Genomic DNA, 21,403 nt, shown 5'->3' with positions numbered 1-21,403 from the left:
GACATCATGCCGCTTTACAAAGAACAGGGGTAACAAAGTAGAAAGAGTCAGTTACAAAAAACAAGGGCGCAGTAAACTGGGAGATGCGAACGTAGAAAATATAAAGGATGGAGGAGAGGCTTAAGAATTGAATTATGAAACAAATAGGGATGAATAAACGAAAAGCAAATAACAGGAAAAATTATACACAAAACATGTTTCTAGGTCTTAGGGGGGAATGCTGTAATAAGGGAGGACATTCGAGGAGGGAGTAAGGAATATAAGCAGAAGGAATTCAATGGGAAGACTAATACATGTAGAGGTGAAGGGTCGGCTTGCTTAAATAGCCATGTTTTGAGTTTTGTTTTTTTTAATTTCAATGCAAGCCCGAGTGGTAGAGGAGGTGGAATGACTTGTGCAGAGTCTCATGCTACATGGAAAAGGTGAAACTGAAGCAGTGACTCCAAGCAGACAGCTCTAAACTCAAAGCACAATGCTATAAGCAAGAGTCACCTTACAGAACAGGACTTCTGTTTGCTTAGCAAATCTGTTCAGACTATAACCAAGCAAGTCCTGGCCCTTAAGGCAGCATATTTATTTTATTCTGCTTCAAAATATTTCTAGTCTTTTATCTTTTTCAGCTTTATTTGCTATTAAAGCTTATATTTATACATCATATACAAAATATACAGATTATACATTTAAACAAGTAAAGAATTGCATAGCAATTTAAAATGTGTATTTTATGACTCTGTGCCTGGCATATGGGTGGTACAGGAGCTTAAGATATATCTTGCAGTTGCTTGGAAGGGGATGCTTGTGAGTATGGGGTGGGTAGCTGGAGTGTGGGATTGGTGAGGAAGTGGTGCACTTTCCCTCTTCCTCTTCTAACCCTTCCTTCTCAGCCCCTACTGTGGCTGCAAGCAGCTCCTCCTCTTCTTCAGCTGGCAGGGCCTGTGCTCTCTGCCAGCAATGCTGTGTACGTCCCTTCCACTGCTCCCTCACCAGATCTTGCCAACTGCTACTACCTGTCTGATATCTCAGAGTCATGGACAGAAAGCCATCCATGCAGGCAGAACACCGAAAACAAACACTTTTTAGTTTCATAAATGTACTAAAAATGCACATACAAGTAAGAAGTATATTGTCTTATGTACAATGCATGGTAAAATATAATTTCATTAATCTTCCCATAGTATACTTTTTTTCTCTTAGCTTGAAAGACATCAGTAAAATTGAGATTGCTTTAGAAAGTAACAAATTGGACATCTAAAATCTGTCCATGGGGAACTAGCAGACTGAAAATTCTAGATATGCTGCTTGGATGTCTCTCGTCTACAGATGCCAGGCTGCGATGGACTATAGAAGACCGCAGCTTTTAGATTTGTATGCATCTTTACACAGCTTAATTATGATCACCATTTCTGATATTAATGGAATAATGCCCAGATACAGAAACGTCAAGATTCTGATTTGAAAATTTGTTACAATGCAAATTCAAACTGCAACAACAAATCAGATTTTGAAAGATTTGAACTGGAAGATATTATAAGCCCACAGAGGCTGGTTGGGCTAGCCTGACGGCTCAGTAGTAATGCTGTGCGCTGCCCCTTGGGAGATCTAGGCTAGGTTCGCAAAGCCTGGCGTCTGCTTTTTTTTTTTGTTTTGCTAGCTGGGGCCAAGGATGCTGTGGAGACAGCATTTACCTCCCAACCATCACACAGCAGACTTGGGATGTGCAAGTAGCAGGGTCAGGAGATATCTGTGACTCCCTGGCCAAGGATTGATGCTGTGATGGGAGAGGCATTAAGAATGGGGTAAAACCTTTTGCAGTTGTCAATGAAAGCTCATGCTACCACAGCCCTAGTAGAGGTCAACTTTCGTTGAGCAGGAGGACATTCCTGGCCAAAAAACAATAATAATAAATACAGGTGGAAGTCCAATTACACATAAAGCCCCTAGTGCTCCACCAGAATTGTAATATGAAAACCAACAGACCAGATGAATGGTAGATATTTTACCTTGCCTTTTCCCATTTAAAGAGCAACTCTGCTCAAAGGTGGAGGTTACTGTAATTGGGTTGAACAATAGGTTTAAATCTAAGCGATTTTCTGTTGCCCTATGATTATGGATGTTCCTTGCTGCTACTGGAAGCATGCAGTTTATGCTAACGCCTTCAGTGACAGAGTGGCTGGAGGTTGGTTATACTGACATCGCTGCTCTGCTGTAGTACAAAATGAAGACTCCCAGCATGAAGGAAGCTCCGTTTTTACCTCTTCAAGCTGAAAACAAGTTAACAGCTCTGTAGGAGTTTCAACCAAAAACACGGCACCTTAAAAAGAAGGCAACCACTCCAGATTAATTTGGAAGACAAAAAAAAAAGCAAGTCAGTTATGTTACTTTTGCGCATGAAAGGGTCAGTTTTTTGTTTTTTTTTTTTAGTTAAAATGGCTTAAACATAGAAAAGAGTTTTTCAGCTGTGTGTGATAGCACCCCAAATTCCCCAGGACTGCGATAAGGGAAAGGTCCAAGGTCATCACTGGTCACCAACAAATCTCACTTTCAATATACAGTGGGCAGAGAGACTAGCATTATTTGTTTTATGTGGTAAAGTATGAAAACTGTAGAAAAAAAAAGTACACTGTTGAATTTTCCATGCTAGAAAAGTCCTCTTCTGGCAGAAGAACCAAATGCAAAGGAGCTCTCTTGTACACACATCCTCTTCTTGTATCAAATATTTTCAAGCAACATTTTTCACCCTGTAAAATCCAGTCTAGTTGCTTACTGAGGCATGGATAATTAGGCCTGAGCACCAAAGCATTCATGCAGCTTGCCCTCTCATGTACTGAGATTGATTTTCCTTTTGGACTGTAGGGGATATAGTCTGTTCTGTGGTGAATCTTCTGTTTTCCTTTTCCTGTACAGAATACGATCTGTTTCCTCCTGGCCCTTGGCCTCTACAGGCGTCGTTTCTATTTGCATCATAATGCTTTTGGCTTCTGTATCTGTCTTGCGGTTCAAAAACACTTCCACATGTGTCTTGGAGAGTTCCAAGCGGGGCTGCCAGTTTAACACCTGGGAAAATCCCGCTGCATTTTCAATCAAAGCAGGCAGAGACTGTAAAAAAAAACAAAACAGAGAAACACTGACATTAGTTATAAAATCACTCTTATTCGTTTGAAATATAACAGGATTACTGGAATTGGAAACCCTAACTTTCTACATTGAGTGTCTACCAAAATCTATAGTGTTCAAACTCAGCATCATGACCGCTGAATGGTGGAAGCCCTAAAGAGGTTTTAATCAGATTTATCAGGACCAGAATCCTAGTCTATCTGTTCTTCTTGTACCTTGATAAAGAGGAATTCAGGGAGGACAGCCCCTATCTGCATACGCAGAGGAGTCTGCTTCTCCTTCCAACAATCACTAGAGGGAACATAAGAAATGCCATACTGGGTCACACTAAAGGTCCATCAAGCTCAATATCCTGTTTCCAACAGTAGCCAATCGAGGTCACAAGTATCTGGCAAGATCCCAAAGGATAAATAGATTCCATGCTGCTTATCCCAGGGATAAGCAGTGGATTTCTGCAACTCCCATCTTAATAATGGTCATTTCCAACCATTTTTTTTTCACATGTTTATCTCACCTGCATCATTAAAAAAGCTTTTAAACATGCCCTCTTCATTAATCGTGACCTCTTTTTCTTTCCACACCAGAATACAACATAAGATCAACTCGCTTGTGTTCTTCCTTTTTTCCCTAACTCTCGCGCTGTGATATTACCCCGCCGACATTGGACAGTACTTTCCCCTTTGTAACTATTTAATAACGCTCCCCACTTTGCTTTCAAACACGGACGTAATCTCCACGATTCTTCGGTCTCTTCGGATTTACCTCCTTTACAGTCTCTTGACATTTCCTCTGCTACCTGTCATAAACCATGCGACTCGTGTGCCGCTTGTACCCATTCTTTGACCACCTCTGAATTCAGTCATCCTTCCTCAGGATGCATCTATTCCCTTAAGCAAACCACTGATGGCAATTCCTCCGGGGTCATTTATGTAATCTCTTGTCCATGTTCCCTTCTCTACGTCTGCCAAACTCCTCGCAAGATTAAGACTCGCATTTTCAAGCACTGCAGCAATATTCGTACTTCTCGATCCACCACTCCCCTTGTGTCTCATTGACTTTCTTTCAACCACCTTATTACTGAGGTAAAGTTTTTCTGCCTCAAATCACGCCCACCCCCTCAGCGTGGCGGTGATCTCGCTGTACTCTTACTCCATTGTGAACAGCGCTAGAATTTTTCACTCATCAGGTCTCAGGGATGAGATCGAATGGCTGGCATGCATTTAAACTTCTTTGTTTTCTGCTTATATTTTCTAACTTTTTATTTTCTTGTTTGCTGACAGTTTGTACTTGGTTTTTCATTGGCTACCTTAGTAAAAACCTAACTGGCCCTTTGGCGTGTTCCTTTAAAACTGTTCTGTCATTTTTCTGTTTTTTTATTTCAAAAGCCACTCCACTGAAGTCTGTCTGCTCCCCTTTACAACGTGTAGTATGTTTTCTACATTCTTTTCTTCCTTCCTTCCTTCATTTTTTTTTATTTTCTCATTATACATTTTTAAAAATTTACAAGACATCAATCTTGAAAGGAAATACAGAGATATTCAGGTAATAATAATAAAGAAACATCCAAATCAATACAATCTTAATACCTCTGAATAAGGACCTCAAAACTGAGGGGGTAGGATTACTCAACTTAAAGCAATCTGATCCAGGTTATTACAAAGAAAAAAAAAGGAACATTTGGTGGCATATCAGAGACTTTTACTGTTCATGAGGAGCCTGCTACTTCAGTTCTGGTAGCTGCTGCTTCTGAGAGGGTCTTTCCAACTAAGAATTGTGTTAATTTGAGGGGGGGGGGGATCATGAAAAATATAGGTATTGTTAGCATATTTGACCATGTATTTGCATGGAAACTTTAAAAAGAAAGCCCCACCAATCTGTAACACGTGTGGTCTAAAGAGGAGGAAAAGCTTTCCTCCTCTTTTGGGTCTCCCACGAAACATCTGGAAAAACCCTTACATTGCATCCCAAAAATGTGTCATTCCTGTGTCGAAGACACAATCTTAATAGCCATTCCTTATCATGTTCTAGAGCTGGAGTCACTACCAAAGTTGCAGGGCCTGCCAATTCTGTATCAGAAGACTCCAGAAATTCCAAAATATTCAAAGGCTGAACAGGCATCATTTTGCACTGCAGCTCTCTTTCATTTTGGGAGATAGTAAATCTTGGAAATTGGTGATTAAACATTCTCCTCTAGATGCACAAATTTCTCTAGGAGGGTTTAAAGCAATTTGTGGAAAGTTTATGAATCTCAAATTACGGCCTCTGGCCATATTTTCCAGACTTTCCAAATTCATTGCAATAATATTCCTTTCCTTTATAGTAGCTGATTGTATTCGCTGAATTTCTTTCACTTGATCTCTCAGTTTATCAAAATTTGTTGTTCCATATCCCTATTGACATTGTCCAAAACCTTGACTTTGCCCTCCAGCTCCTTAATTTTAACATTTATAGGTAGCAGTTGTGATAAAATGGAAGATTTCATCTCCATTATGGAGTCCCAAATAGTTTCGAAGGTAAAAACGTCAGGTCTTACGCCCATTGAAGATCCTTTCTCAGGAAAAACTCCTATAGCTCCAGCAGACATTTCCAGTCATGAGTCGCCTCCAACACCGGTCTGCCCTGAAGTCTCTCCTGAGCTCTCGGCTGCAGTCACTCCCTCATCCACCCCTGCTGGGCTCCGCCTCTCGACACATCGGGTCTCCTGGCGTCTCCCTCGACACAGGAGTGCTCCTCAACGCAGCTGGATTATCCGGTGGGGTCCCTTCTGCAGCGCTGAATGATAATAATGAACCAGGAAGAGAGGGGAGCTCCTTTTCCCCTCCCCCACTCTCCAGCGGTTGCCGTCCTGCTCCCAAGTCTCCTCGGACGATGTGAGTGTCCATTGGTCTGGTAGCAATCACAGTCGGGGGGGGGGGGGGCCCCCGCAGGGTATGGTTCCTCCCTCGACTTGCGTTTCCTACCCATGAGAGATAAATAGCAGCAAGAAATCAAAAGAATTGTTCCTCCCGCTGGTGCTCAAACACCGGACAGTGCTACCGAGCAGCCATCTTGGTTCCGCCCCCGGGGCCGGAGTCCTTCCTTCATTTTTAATTGCTTCCACCAGCCCTTTCTCTTTTCTTCTTTTTATTTCAGATGAAATGTTTGCACTATTAATTTCCTAAAGCTGCTTTGTACTATTGTTTACTCATTTATCTGAGCATTCATGTAAGCGTTTAATTTAATTATTAATTTCACTCAGTGCTTTCATTTTAGATGTGGGTTCCCCTCTGCCTCACCCATCACTGTTTCTTCATTTTTGTTTTGTTGCTCTTTTTCCCTGTACCATCGCCTCACCCTCGCATTGAGATTCTGGAGTCCTGCATGTGGGAATGAATGGGGAGCATTTCTGAGGATGCTACCCTGGAGGTTCTGAATTTCAACTTTCTACCTAAAATCCTAAATTTGGCTTCCAGAATCTCCCTCCTGCACCTTCCGATGTCATCAGTATCCCCATGTACCAAGACAGCAGGTTCCTTCCCAGCAAACCCTATCTATGTGACGCATGAGGTCTGCCACCCTTGCACCAGGCAGGCAAGTTACCAAGCGATCCGCATGTCCACCAGCCTCTCAGCTATCTACATTTCTATTAATCAAATAGTCAATTACAATGACCATCCTAACCCTTCCAACCTAGGTACATATCCTTGGTGTATGAGGATACTATATCACCTTGAGGGCAGGTCCTAGTTACAGGATTGCATCCTGCCTCACCAAGGTGATGCTCTCCTTATAGGTGACATTTCTCCTCCAAGGCAGCAGAGGGGCTGCCAGACTGGAGGTGGGACTGCTCTACTGTGTTCCTGAAGGTCTCCTATATATATATACCTGTGTCCCTTAGTTCCTCCAGCTGCTAACTCTAGCCTCCAGAGATCAGACTTGTTCTCTGTGGGATAGACGCTTTTTGCAGCTAGTGTATACATACAACCTCTCGCCACCTGGGAGATAATCATATATATGTGGCATTCAATGCAAAAGACTGGATAGCCTCCCTCTCACTGCTGGGCTACTATCTGCATCTTAATTGTGTTGAGTTGTTATAGAGTTAAAATGTCTAAGGGAGTATGGATGTAAAGGTAACCTAAAGTACTTTTAGTCTACTGATTTATTTTATATTTGTCTGTCGGTGACCCTAAAAAACTCTACAATTAATCTATTTATAACTATCTAGTTACCTGCCTTATTGACCCTTGTTTTGAATGTAATTCCTTTTGTATCAAATCTGTAGTAAATTTATAGTACGGGGTTTTGGAGTGCGTGCATGCATTCCGGTTCTTTTCTGCTGCAAGGAGTGTGCCTTGCGCTGGCATGATTTGGCCGCCCCCGCTATTTTGGTGCCTAGTTTGCTTAATAGAAGCACCGGCCCTGGAGCTTTCTGGTCTTCTTCTACTGCAAGGAATGTGAAGCCTCTGGAAGCTGGGGCTATACCTCTGAAGCCATATTGTCTGAATTAAGACTACAGTTCCAACATAAGGTTAAAAACCTTATAATCTGTGTACATCATCTTCATTAAGCCATTTTAAAATGTTCAGACTACAAGGCTGCTTGGATTAGTCAATAAAGGTCTTCTTGGAGGATAAAATACACTAAAGGATGATTGCCCTTCCCTGATGAGAGGCCACAGACTGAAACTGGGAAAATGTAGATACACAGCCATAAAGCCTGGAAAAGACGGAGAGAATGGAAAAATGTCCCAGGCAAGAAAATCTGTGATTGTTTGAAGGAAAAGAAATTCATGTGCGGGTCTGATGATTTTTAATAAACACACACTCTTTGAAAGCAGTGACAGCATGAATTCTGCCGAACCGCAATCAGGATCCCTGAGCTGAGACTTTGTAATCTGTTCTCTCCAACACGCAATGGATACTTTCACTTCTGTAAACTGGGTAGATGTCTGTGCTGAAGCACTTCTTTGTATGTAGGCGGCAACAGTGTGCATAAGTGCCAAATTTCCTGGAGAAAAGGGCTCCAAACTATTCACTTCAAAATCTGTTTTGTTTGGACCAGTCCAATAGCACTGGTTGCCAGTGTACTCAGCCACATCCAATTTATCATTCAGGCTCTTGCTCTGAAGAGGCAGCACATACAGGACAAAGCAACAGCTGCTGGCTGACTCTTGAAGAGTGCTGTGAGTAACATTTCATTCTTGTGCTTGCTGGACAATGCACCTGCTTCATGCTCCTTCATGTTGCACTCGACAGATTGTGCGATGGGCCTGTGGACTGCCGTTCTTACCTCCAGCCCAGGCCCATCCTTGCTGCCTCCTGATGCGCCTGCTCCCAGGCTCCTGCTGGGCTTCCCCGATGTCGGGCCGTCTCCCCTGGAAGCGGTGGAGGCCGCGCTGAGACACTCCTGGTGGCTGCTCTCTTCCTGTGCAGCAGGATGACACCAAGACCGCGGGCTCTGCTTCCCTTAGGACGTGCCGGCTGCACCAGCTTTAAATGGCTAGTGGTGGGAAGACCTCGGAGGCACCCCCTGATGACATCATCATCTCAGCCTTATAAAGGGCTGAGGCAGATAGCCCTCCAGTGCCTCAGCAATAAGTCACAACTCCTTGGAGTTGTGCTTTGCCCCTGAATTTGTTCCTGATTCGTGTTCCTGTGTCCTGTTCCTGGTTTCCTGTGGCAGACTGATCTGTGTTTGAGTTCTCGTCTTCTTTTGTAATCAATCTTCCTCTTCGGCTGTCTTCAGCATCTTCTCCCCACTTGTCTGGTTCCTCATCTCTTTGGATGAACTTTTGGCTTTGACTTCAGATTGGACATTGACGCTGTTTGACCTCTGCCTGCCTCTGACCACTGCCTGTACCTCGGCAGTGAGTGAACTCTACCTGCCTCTGACCACAGCTTGAATCTGACCTTGATCACCTGCCGCCCTCCCTGACCACTGCTAGACTGACTCCGCTTCTCTTCTTAGTGCTGGCTTGCAACATCTTCAACTCGATGGATCTTCACTTCCACAGAGGCCCGCGCCTAAGTTCAGCTGGCCCCGGCTCCCGAGGGCTCAATCTAAGGAAACAAGGGCTGGTATTGGCAAAGCTCTAGTTGGGTCTCTGCTTGAGCCAGCTCCTCCTGCCAATAGTGGAGAACTACAAGGCTCCTTCCTGCAGGCTGCACCAACTCCACTTTGGCCTAAAGGTCCATGTCCGCCACAAATCAATATACCTACAAGGTCACCAAACCCCCTAAATGATTTACCACATGATCAAAATGTTACATTTTTGGGAGGCGGGTAGGGAGGTGTGAGATAAAGCCCAAAGTTCAAACAGCAATCTGTGGAGCTAAGGTGAAGACTTGAGAGAGACATAATAGGAGAAATGGCCACAACTCTGCTGAGGAGATAATGGATATATTTTAGTGTTATGGTTTTCAGGTGTTTGAGTGGATTCTTGGGTAGTGTGGGGATGACCACGCCCATGGGGAGGAGCCCCAGTACTAGGCTAGACTCGAGATGCACAAACACAGAGTTTTGTCTTTTATTATACAGCTTGTAGCATACCACCAGAGGTGGCAGTAGTGAGGTGATCCAGAGGTAGCAGTCCAGGGACCCTCAGCAGAGGGAACTCGTCTCACCGAGATGGTATAGGGAAATCCAGGAGTAGGTTCCCAGCGCAGCAGAGCTGTAGATGAGACAGACTGAGAAGTTAGATTACTCACTAAGTTGGTGGCTGTAAGGGTGAAGATTCCAGTAGGCAGAAGTAGTTGAATACAGGCACCGTGCCAGGGAGAACAGGCCCTCGAGGAGCGAGTACCTGATCCCAGATAGGCACCTGAAAGAGAGCAAAGGGGACCCGAGGAGTGGGTACCCAAGGTTAGTGAAATACCCCAAAGGGCAGAGAGAGCTTCCAGCGGCAGGAAGGAAGCAGCAGAGTAGCTCAGACCGGAGGCTTTCCATCCATTCACGATCCTTGCTAACTCGATTAGCTAGCAAACATGGGCAGGCTAAATATCCGGATGGCTTGTCGTCACTCGAGGGGGACGCCCCCGAGGTTCCCGCCATGACGTGGATAAAGATGTGGGTGGCGTGCGCGCACACACCTTAGGAGGCCCTCAGGAGAAACATGGCGTGAGGCTTTGCCATAGCCGTTCCGGGGACACCAGAGAGTGCAGCATACAGACGCGGCAGCAGCCATCTTCCCAAGGCTAGCGGGGAGAGCAGAGAAAAAGGTGAGGCACAAAGGTCGAAGCCATCTGAGACCGACGGACGCAACATTTAGTACACATCAATTTACGTTATCAAATGGTTTCTAAGAACACTATATTGGGAGGATAACTTTCAAACAACTGCGAGCGGCAGCATATAATCATGTGTGTGGGCGTGCGTAGTTTTACCACAGCATTTTTTTTTTTTTTTTAACATGTGCGTATCACATATTTGCATATTATAAAATATGCACGTTTATCCCACAACATATGTGTGTATGTAGGCCAATGTGCGAACACATGCAACGCACTGAACACATGCACTTTATCCACTTATCTTAAAATGTAAGCATATCCATTTTACGTGCGAAAATAAAGCAGGGCCACTTGTAAATTGGGATTTACAAGTGTAAATCAGTGTATTTTAAAACATGTGTGAGTGAAGTTACCGGTTTAAACAATTAGCCCACCAGTTTGCCCAGTCCTTCTCCAGGTCATCGAGACCCTCCTGGTTCTTCAGCTTGAATTCCCCCCAGTTCACCCAGACCTCCTATACAGTCGGTCCTACACAATAAGCAGTTAATATCACTTGTGCCAGATAATTAGCAGGTATAACAATATGCAAGAAAGTTGGAAAAAGTACGCCCGGGTCTTTTAAAACAGCAACTTACCTGCCAAGGACAACCCAGATTGCCCCTTTTTTTATACACACACAGATATATATATATATACATATACATATACACACTCAAAAGTGAAAATATGCATGCATTTTGGACGTTTATATAAAATACAGAATAAGCAAATAGAAGCATGTATGTATATGCTCATTTTACACACATTTTGAAAATTAACAGGTAAATTTTAAAAGGCGTGCACGTGCGCCCATAAACACGCAAATTGGGCACGCAAGCAAAGAACCACTTAATTTTATATTTATGCGTGCAAGTACATGCGTATCATTAAGCATTCCTACCATGCATATGTGTGCGGTTTACACGCGTACTCACACACGTGACCATATGGGGGGGAGTGGGGGGAGAGAGAGACAATCTGACACTGTATATATATATATCTCACTGTAAGCAGGGCACTTTCAATTCAGGGTGGGATGGGGGCGGGGGCAGTGTTACAAGGGTCTACAGACCCTTGTGCCCTAGGCGGACCAATACAACACCGCCCCCACCCAAAACCCACCCCTGAGAGTGCCCCTCTTACAGTGGGAGATATATACAGTGTCAGATTGTCCCTCTCTCTCTCCCCACCCCCGCCCCTCATCCTCCGGTGTTCAGGATCCCTCAAAATCCTCCAGGCTTGCGCCTCATCAGTACCAGTAACAAAGTTAAGCAGGTAACATGGCACGCGTTGCCATGTTCAGCCTTGCAACATTTGGGGGCCCCGCCTCAGAATGCCCCGCCCTTTTTCTGCCTGCTTATTCTTGATGCGTGCACAGGTATGTACACGCGTACTTCCTGGCTCCTTAAAATTCGCATTGCTCGTGTATGGCCCACATATACATATATGGGGCCGTTTTTGTGCAAGCAACGCTTTTAAAATCTACTTGTAATGTTTTAAAATAAGCCTCATTCAACATAGGAAACTTGAATTTAATAATTTTGAGTAACTCAAAACAAGTCCCTCATAACTAGAATACTTTTTTTTTTTAACACAGTACAGCCCTTATTATGATGAAGAAATATAGAATTGTCTATGTCTGCTACAAAAGTTAGATCTTGTAGTAATATTTCTAAAAAAATAAAATAAAATAAAGTCATCAGGTGCATAATTGGGAGTAGATGCATTTAAAAATCTGAGATCTGAAAGTACAGTCTAAACACAGAGGCTCCAAAAATAACACAACAGAAGCTTGCCAGAGAGGCAAACTCTAATAGTAAAAGTACATTTGAAGCAAAAAGCCTATGAGGGAGTCAGTAGGATTACTTGATGACCAAGGGATAAAATGGGTGTTTAGGGAGAGCAAGGAGACAGCAGAAAAACTGGATGAATTCTTTGCCTCAGTCTTTACTGAGGAAGATTTTGGGACCACACCCACATCTGAAACTTTCCTTGATGATGATAATTTTGAGCAACTAAAACAAATCTCTGTGATAATGAAGGATGTAATAGATAGAAATAACAAACTAAAGAGTAAAAGATCACTAGGAGCAGATGGCATCCACACTAGATCCTAAAAGAACTCTTAAGCCATGTCTCTTTGTATGGCCCATGATTTTGTTAGCTTCACCATTTCGCTCAGCACAGTCAGGCTCATCAGTCTATAATTTCCCAGATTAGCCCTGGAATAATAGAAGGACTAGGGGGCATTCCATGAAGTTAGCAAGTAGCACATTTAAGACTGATCGGAGAAAATTCTTTTTCACTCAACGCACAATAAAGCCCTGGAATTTGTTGCCAGAGGATGTGGTTAGTGCAGTTAGTGTAGCTGGGTTCAAAAAAGGTTTGGATAAGTTCTTGGAGGAGAAGTCCATTAACAGCTATTAATCAATTTTACTTAGGGAATAGCCACTGCTATTAATTGCATCAGTAGCATGGGATCTTCTTAGTGTTTGGGTAATTGCCAAGTTCTTGTGACCTGGTTTGGCCTCTGTTGGAAACAGGATGCTGGGATTGATGGACCCTTGGTCTGACCCAGCATGGCAATTTCTTATGTTCAAACATGAAACTGTTACAAAGTAACCTATAATTTAAAATGGCTACAATACCTGAAGAATGGTAAGTGGCCACTGTAAAGCCAATTTTTAAAAAGAGCTCTGGGGCTAATCTGGGAAATTATAGACTGTTGAGCCTTATGTCAGTGCTGGGCGAAATGGTGAAGCTACAAAATCATGGGCCATACAAAGAGACATGGCTTAATAAGAGAAGAGTCAACATGGTTTTAGCAAAGGGAAGTTTGCTTTGTACGATAGATGCCAGTGACCCTAAACAGGATTTGCATTCTGAACTTTTGAGGCCTATTGCTCTGCACACAGACTGAGTAAGCGTACAGGCCTAACGCATTATAGACATGTAGTTTTTCTACCATGTGATGTTTTTGGCAACTTTATATGAAACCTTTTACATAGAGGAGAAAAGATTGTATTTGTTTCTTCATTTCAGAGCGTTGCCATCACCTCCCAATTGAGAACAACAACTTTGGACCACAATGAAGAACATGTCCTTGGACCAGAAGTGAGAACATGTCCTTGGTGAAACTTTGTATCCTGTCTGATACCAGCTATGAAACGGATACTGTTTTAATACTTGCTTGGCTGATGGACTCTAATTAGTGTATGAGAATATTCTTATACATTGGTGCCTAGACGACATCGTTTGCATCCCACCAATCCTGTGTCTATAGAAGGTGGAAATATCCAATCCAGATCAATGTTGGACCCTTATGGAATTAAATATTCAAGAGGTCTGATTCTGAGAAAAGGACTCTGAGTTACCCAGATGTAGATTGGGACGTCTGAGATGATCTGAATGGACATTATCCTAGATGGACAGCTTACTGGGAACATTCCAACACAGCCTTTGCTAAGGGCTTTCCCCCGTGGCTTCTCCACAGATTACCCAAGCTCTGGCAAGAGAGCTTTGTTAACAGAACTTATTGCAACCATTTGCTTATTATTCCCATTGAAGGACTTTGACCAATAAGTGAATGTTACCCCTTTTTCTACCATCTTATCTCATGGAGACGTCGGTGAGACTTTTTGAGTTTTATCTGTAATCTACTAAAAGCGATTCCGCTGGATTAATCCCTTGGTGTCGAGACGGTGTCCTTTTACAGTAGTGACCCTAGACTGGTGCAGTACTGTAGAAGGTGAGACACTGGCTAAAATTACTTTACGGCTGGGCTAATCTATTTTGACAATCGTGTAATTCTTAGGTGCAAGTTAAGATAAAAGATAATGCTTCTAAGTTCTGCTTATCTTGCATGACAGTGCTTAGACTGTAAAACTAAAACTAACAAAATCAAAAATTGAAAGAATAATTGTACCATACTACTCTTGGTTCACTTATGCTGCTAATAAACTGACTACCTCATAAAAAGTGTCTGTATCTGCTCCCCAAAGCTAACGAATTCGTATCACAAGGTTATTGGTTAAATCTGATAATCAAATGTCCTCCTGACCCCCCTTTTTTTTCCTCCCCTTTATATCCCACTTTGTTCATTTATCTCCATGTTACATGTAACTTTTACTTTCTTCTCTAAAGTTAAATTTACCATTCTTTGTAAACCGATGTGATATGCAAATGAATGTCGGTATATAAAAGTTTTAAATAAATAAATAAATAAATATCCACCCAAGATCTCCTTACAGCTTAAACAAACAATTTCTTAGATTTCTTTTTAAGGTGTAAACAAACATGTAGATAATGGTGAACCAGTTGATATAGTGTATTTGGATTTTCAGAAGGCATTTGACAAAGTCGCCCAGGACAGACTCCTCAGGAAATTAAAAAGTCATTGGATAGGCAGCAATGTCCTACTGTGGATAGGTAACTGGGTTACAAGAAACAGAGGTTAGGACTAAATGGTCAGTTTTCCAAATGGAGAAAGGTTATTAGTGGAGTACCACAGAGATCAGTACTGGGATCTGTGCTGTTTAACATATACATAAATGATATGAAAAAGGAAACAGTGTGGTGAACAGATTTACATATAATTATTCAAATTTGTTAAAACAGCAGATTGCAAGGAATTGCAGAAGGATCTTGTGAGACTAGGAGATTGGGAGTTGAATGGAAGATGAAATGTAATGTGGAAGAGTGCAAAGTGATACACATAGGGTAAAATAATCCCAACTACAGATACACAATGCTGGGCTCTGTATTAGAAGTGATCCCCAGGAAAAGGATCTTGGAGTCTTTGTGAACTGTATATTGAAATTCCCAGTATAGCAGCAGTCAAAAAAGCAAATAGAATATTAAGAATTATCCGAAAAGGAATGAAGAATAAAACAACAAAATATCATATTGCCTCTGTATCGATCCATTGTGTGACTGCACCTTGATTACTGTGTGCAGTTCTGGTCACCCCCATCTTAAGGTGCAGGTGCGAGGGTGGCCAGCCGCCCAGGCGGTGATGTCATCAGACAGTCATGTGATCCCTCTTGCTCTCTTCTCTGCGATTCACATGGCCCCATACGTCTCTCTCCAGGCGATTCACATTGTCCGCATTTTTATCCACCCAATTCCCACGGCACGCATCTCCAGAGCCCCATGTTGCTCACCTCCGTGTCTCAGGGCGCACATTCGCTTTCGAAAATGCTGTCCTTGTGTCGCACCCCGCTGCCCCTCCCACTTCCAGCACCCTGGGCAGCTGCCTAGTCTGCCTAATACCTCCCGCTGGCCCTGCAGAGGGCAACAAAAATGATAAAGGGGGTGGAATGGCTTTCCTATGATGAGATGGAACATAGGCTAGGGTTCTTCAGCTTGGAAAAGAGAGGGCTGAGAGGGGACATGACAAATTTATAAAATCTTGAAAGGGGTGGAATGGGTAAATAATGTATGGTTATTTGCCAATTTAAATAATACTAAAACAGGGGACACTCCATGACTCTATAAGAACATAAGAAGTGCCATGCTGCGTCAGACCAAGATCTATCGAGCCCAGCATCTTGTCTTTTGAGAGTGGACACAAATATGTGGCAGATCTCAAAACCTAGATCTATTACCTGTTATTCACTCCCAGGAACAGCAATAGCTAGCAATATATTTAATACAAATTATGGAGGAATTTTTTTACCTGTTAATTACCTTTTCCATGAGTCCTGCTACAGCAATCTGGTCATTCCATACCAGTGGGTTGTGTCCCCCCTTCCAGCAGATGGAGACAGATCACACTGAATTCTGGTGTGACATCGTCAGTACTTATAGGTAGTGCAGCCCAGAGAAATCCAAACTACCCTTGACAAAACACTGCAACAAAACCAACTACAGGGACCCAAATAAGAACCCTACATTTCCAACATCTTAAGAGAGATATCCGCTCACCTGGAAACGACCTGCCCTTGTGAATAATGGAACCACAGAACAAAGGACAGTAAAGAGGTTTAACTCCAGGATGAATAAAAACTTGCCTCTCCGTGATGTATATATAGGACAAAAAAATAAAGGCCGAGCAAAAGTTATTCTCCAAAATAAAGGCCCAGCTTTCCAGGAGAGCCCTGGACTGGTGTAGAACTCAAGGAAAGGTAATTAACAGGTAAAACTTCCTCCTTCCATTTCGCCTGCTGCACCAGCTCAAGCCAGTCTATATCAGTGGGACGTACCAAAGCCCAATTAATTGTGGAGGGAGGAAGTAAGGGCCACCCTAAGAACCACAGCTCTATAAACTGTGTCCTCCTTCACCAGGACATCTAATCTGTAATGTCTGAAAATGAATGCAAACATGCTCAAGTTGCAAATGTCAGCAGGGGCAACCGCCACCACCCTCTGCACAAGAGAGACTGTGTTTTCGTGGAACGAGTACAAACCAGCTCTGGGGCTCACCGGTCCCTGAGCAAATATGCCAAAATGATAGCTTCCTTGATCCATCTGGCCACAGTTGCCTTGGAGGCCACCTCTTCCTTATATGGTCCTCCAAACAAGAAAAAAGATTTATGGAAGGATTTTGTTGCTTCTAAATACCTGATAAACCACTTGATGATTAGCAAGCAACTGCAAGGCTATCAAAGTGTGCTCCCAGTACTCTAGAGACTATAAAGGGCTAAACGTGCTCCTTGTGTAACTGATAACCCAGCCCAAGTCTTCTAAGTCTTGGACTACTCCAGCAGAAGCGTGAATGCCCCCCTGATAGGATTTGGTCCTGATCAACTATGCATTAAAACACCTTCTTTGCATAACCTTTGTGCACGTCCTCTCTAGTCATATTAGAGGCTTACTTTCATATTCCTATTAGAAAGGAGGATCAGAGATACATCTGCTTTTGCATTGTGCAAAATTAGTTCCAGTTCCATGCACTCCTGTTCGGCTTAACAAGTGGGGCTTTGGTTGAATCTTTTGAATATTGGGATCCAGCAATATTTTGAACATAGTGTACGATGCATCTTTATAACAATGATATAGACTGGGCACTGGCCTTTAACTTAACTACACATTGGGAATGTCATTAGACATTCAGATGAAGATTTTGCTTATATACAATGACAAAACCTCTTTTAAAAAGAACTATTTTTAGTGTTTTACATGGCACGCTTTGGTTACTCTGATGAAAAAACTGCCAGTGGCAGTATGAATGTGCTCCTGTATGAACATGCCATTTTCACGGACACTTCTTTTTCTTGTATTATTTATATAGTACTAATGGACGGTACTGTACCAATTTGCATCACTAAAATGCTCATTTCCAAAGCAGCTTATTGTCTAACTTGCAGAAGCGGGAGGTTAAGGGATTTGTTCTAAGTGGTGGTTCGGAGTGTCGAGCTTCGCACCTGTGCTATAAAATACTAGGTAATGCTGCCATCAAGCACTGTAGACAGAAAATACTGTCTCTACTGTCTAAATATCTTCTACTGTCTCTAGGAAATAATTTTTGACTCCTGTTAGTTTAGCAGTTAGCTAAATATTAAACACACTGTGTTGACATGTGACTAAATTGATATTCACCTCTCACCGTCAGAGACAGGATTGCTGGTCTCAATGGATCATGGTTTCACCCAGCAGGGCACTTCTTATGTTCATTACTAGCCTTTGGATGCACCTTATTTAAAATCAACTTTGCAAGAAGCCGTGTGACATACGAGTGAGTAAAATGACTGAAATCCTAGTAAGGTGTCTGTTCGCCGAATGTAAGTTCTGCTAATTGAGCAAACAGAGGCTTGGGAGGGAGGAAGTCCAAGCCATTGCACTACAGCGACACCTAGAGGTAGAATTCTGTGTGCCACGGTCTGTAGTTCCCTACTGAAAACTGTCATAGTGATGGCTGGGTTACATCGGGAGACAGGTGGATCTTAAGCCTGGACAAGACCCTGTCATCTATAAATGAAGGACCATGGTGCCTCCGCTTTGAACCCCCTGTCATTAACGGCAGTGAGTGGGGGTGGGACAGATTCTGACTGGGCTGAAAGTTCAGGAGTGAAGGAAGGTAAGCCAGACCACAAATGTCCATGCAAGATTAAAATGATTAGTCTTGAGTCACCCCCTGTGGCTCAGGTTGTAGCACCATGGTGAGAAAGATTCATATTTGGGACTAGTGTCCAACAGGGCTGATGTGCACCGTGGACCCATGGAGGAAGGGAAGATGGTTGCTATTGTGGTGGCCCTTGTTGGATTACTGAACCAGAAAGAGTACCTGATCTGCTTGGCGTGGAAGCCTCAAAAATTAGGGAAAACTGAAAAACATACATATTAATATTCTCTATTTTTTGAGTTGCTAATAGTAATTCCACCAAAAATGTAATTCCCCCTGTGAGGATGCTGTCTGGCAGAGTCCGGAGAAAGGGAAGAGATTTACAACACCCAACTGTGCAGGGACAATTGGAAAATTCTAAAACTGAACAAAAAAAAAAATAAAGCAACTAAATATCTTTTTCCTTGAAAGGAAAAGTCACGAGCCTGCCAAATGTATGGAACTTACCTTAATCGTTTCACTAATCTGCTTTGATACTGTAGTCGTTGCAGTTGTCAGATCCGCCATACGAGAGGCTGCACAGAAAGGGAGAGCAGTTACTACTTCATTAAGGAATATATGACAGAAGCCAATTCCATTTGTCATATCAAAACAAGTGGTCAAGAACTGGAGTGGGCTATTGCCGACAGAAACCAAATGAAGTTGTTTATATCGATTTATAAAGCCTTGGAATGTCACACTGTGCAGTGACTAGAATCACTAGATCAACAGAGGCGCATTATTTTATTTAGAAATACAAGAAAAACACCCACCTCCAGCCAACCAATTTAAAAAAGTGCTGGTTGCTGACATTTCAAGTCAGTCTCTCTCAAGCTTTTATATCATGCTCCCTTTTTTATAGCACTTTAACAACCCCTCCTCAAAAAATGGTTACATTTGACTTTAAATGGTAGTACAATAAATATACTGCAATTAAAGTTAAATCAAACCTCAAATTTCATGCCCTTCTCACCCCCAGTGATCCATCTTGCATCCTCCAGTCTGAGAATCCTGGTTCTAGGAAGATCATCCACTGTCCCTTTAATCACCTTTTCCCAATGGAGCAACAAAAGATCGTGGAGGGACGAATACATAGTGGGGAGATAGAGATTGCTTGGGGGAAGAGAAGAGATGCAGAGAGAAAAGATGATGATAGATGGGTTGGGTGAAAAGAGGAGAACCACAGCAGGAAGATGGAGGGCTGGGTTGCAGGAAAGAGGAGCCATAGAGTGATGAACACAGAGTGGAGATGAGGAACTGCAGATGAACCATTCCAGCTGGGTGTACAGAAGTTAATATTTCTTTTTGAGGTGGGGACAGATAGGAGGGTTGTTTATAGTTGCAATCATCAGCTTCATCTACAAATGATGATTTTAGTTTTAAACACTTCTTAGCCCCCTACTAATTTCTATACACTATGCTGTACAGATGCACATAAGAGAATGTTTACAATCAAGACTTACAGACAAGAGGTGCAAAAACAATGCCTTCTATACACCCAGATGGAATCTTTGGCCACTCACCTGCAATAATTTTCTAGGAAGAAAATGAGAAATGACTACTTACCTGATAATTTCCTTTTCCTTAAACCAGACAGATGGATTCAGGAGCAGTGGGTTATGCACCTCTACCAGCAGATGGAGACTGAGCAAAACTGATGTCTCAGTATATATACCCCTGCAGTGACATCAGCCCACCAGTATTCTCTTCAAAAGCCAACTGTGGACAGACTAGCAAAAGCTTGATTAATAACAAATGACCATTTCAGTATTCAGCCTACAGGAAACACTGAACTCAGACAAAGAATGCATTAACACTAGCCTAGGGACTGAAGTAACACTTAGTCTGGAGCACGTAAGCCATGCAGAAGGACCATAACTCAATCATTTGGCAGCCAATGGCAGGAAACTAAATCCATCTGTCTGGTTTAAGGAGAAGAAAATGATCAGGTAAGAGGTAATTTCTCATTTCCTAGCACCCAGACAGATGGATTCAGGACCAGTGGGTACCCAAGCTACTCCCGAATAGGGTGGGAGGCTGTCTGCGGTTCAGTGAAAACTGCACATGCAAAGGCTGTGTCCTCCTAGGCCTGTACATCCAGGTAATAATATCTGGAAAAGGTGTGTAAGAAGGATCATGTCGCAGCTCGGCAAATGTCGAAAGGAGACCATCTAACTTCCGCCCATGACACTGCCTGAGCCCTAATGGAATGAGCTCTAACCTGAGTAGGCAATGGCTTTTCAGCATCTACATATATGGCCATGACTACCTCCTTAATCCAATGAGCTACTGTAGCCTGCGACACAGGTTCGCTCTGTTTACCTCCACCGTGAAGGACAAACAGGCGATCCATCTTCCGGAAAGGTTTAGAAACCTCCAGATACCTTACGATATGTCTCGACATCCAAGGGTCGCAACAGGCGATATTCCTCCACATCTGTTTCCCTATCCAGAGATGGCAGGGAAATGGACTGATTCAAGTGAAAATCTGAGACCACTTTTGCCAAAAAGGAAGGAACAGTACGCAGCTGTATCACCCCTGGAGTCACCTGAAGGAATGGCTCCCAGCAAGACAAGGCCTGCAGCTCAGAAATCTGATGCACAGAACAAATCTCCACAAGGAACACAGTTTTCAAGGTAAGTAACTGTAAGGAAAGGCCACACATTGGTCGACACATAGGACCCACCAAGAAATCCAAAACCAGATTAAGACTCCACACAGGTAACAGTAACCACAAGGGAGGATGAAGATGTTTCACTCTTTTCAAGAAACGAGTCCTTATTGGCTGGATGAGCCAATAAGGACTCACCATTCACTTGGCCCCTGAAACGGGCAAGAGCCACTACTTGAACATTTAAGGAATTAAGAGTCAACCCTTTATTCAATTCATCCTGCAAAATTCCAAAATGAGCGAGATCTTAACTGAATGAGGAAGAACACCTCGATCCTCACACCAAGCCTCAAACACTTGCCAAACCTGCACATAGGCTAAGGAAG

General features: G+C 42.9%; 1 protein-coding gene across 1 annotated transcript in view; it reads right to left on the bottom strand.

Moving 5' to 3' along the window:
• Positions 1-605: 605 nt before the first annotated feature.
• The window catches only part of NSL1 (NSL1 component of MIS12 kinetochore complex), a 67,617-nt gene continuing 46,819 nt past the window's right edge, over positions 606-21,403 (bottom strand). Inside the window, exons 5-6 of the mRNA XM_029593233.1 lie at positions 18,874-18,941; positions 606-3,096 (exon numbers count right to left, since the gene is read on the bottom strand). Coding sequence (XP_029449093.1) covers positions 2,818-3,096; positions 18,874-18,941 — 347 coding nt within the window. The 3' untranslated portion in view covers positions 606-2,817. The remainder of the gene's footprint in view (positions 3,097-18,873; positions 18,942-21,403) is intronic.

This window comes from Rhinatrema bivittatum, chromosome 3, assembly GCF_901001135.1.
Source record: "Rhinatrema bivittatum chromosome 3, aRhiBiv1.1, whole genome shotgun sequence".
Taxonomy (NCBI): Eukaryota; Metazoa; Chordata; class Amphibia; order Gymnophiona; family Rhinatrematidae; genus Rhinatrema; species Rhinatrema bivittatum.
Note: the sequence above shows the minus strand (reverse complement) of the source record. Positions and strands in the feature narration are given on the sequence as shown.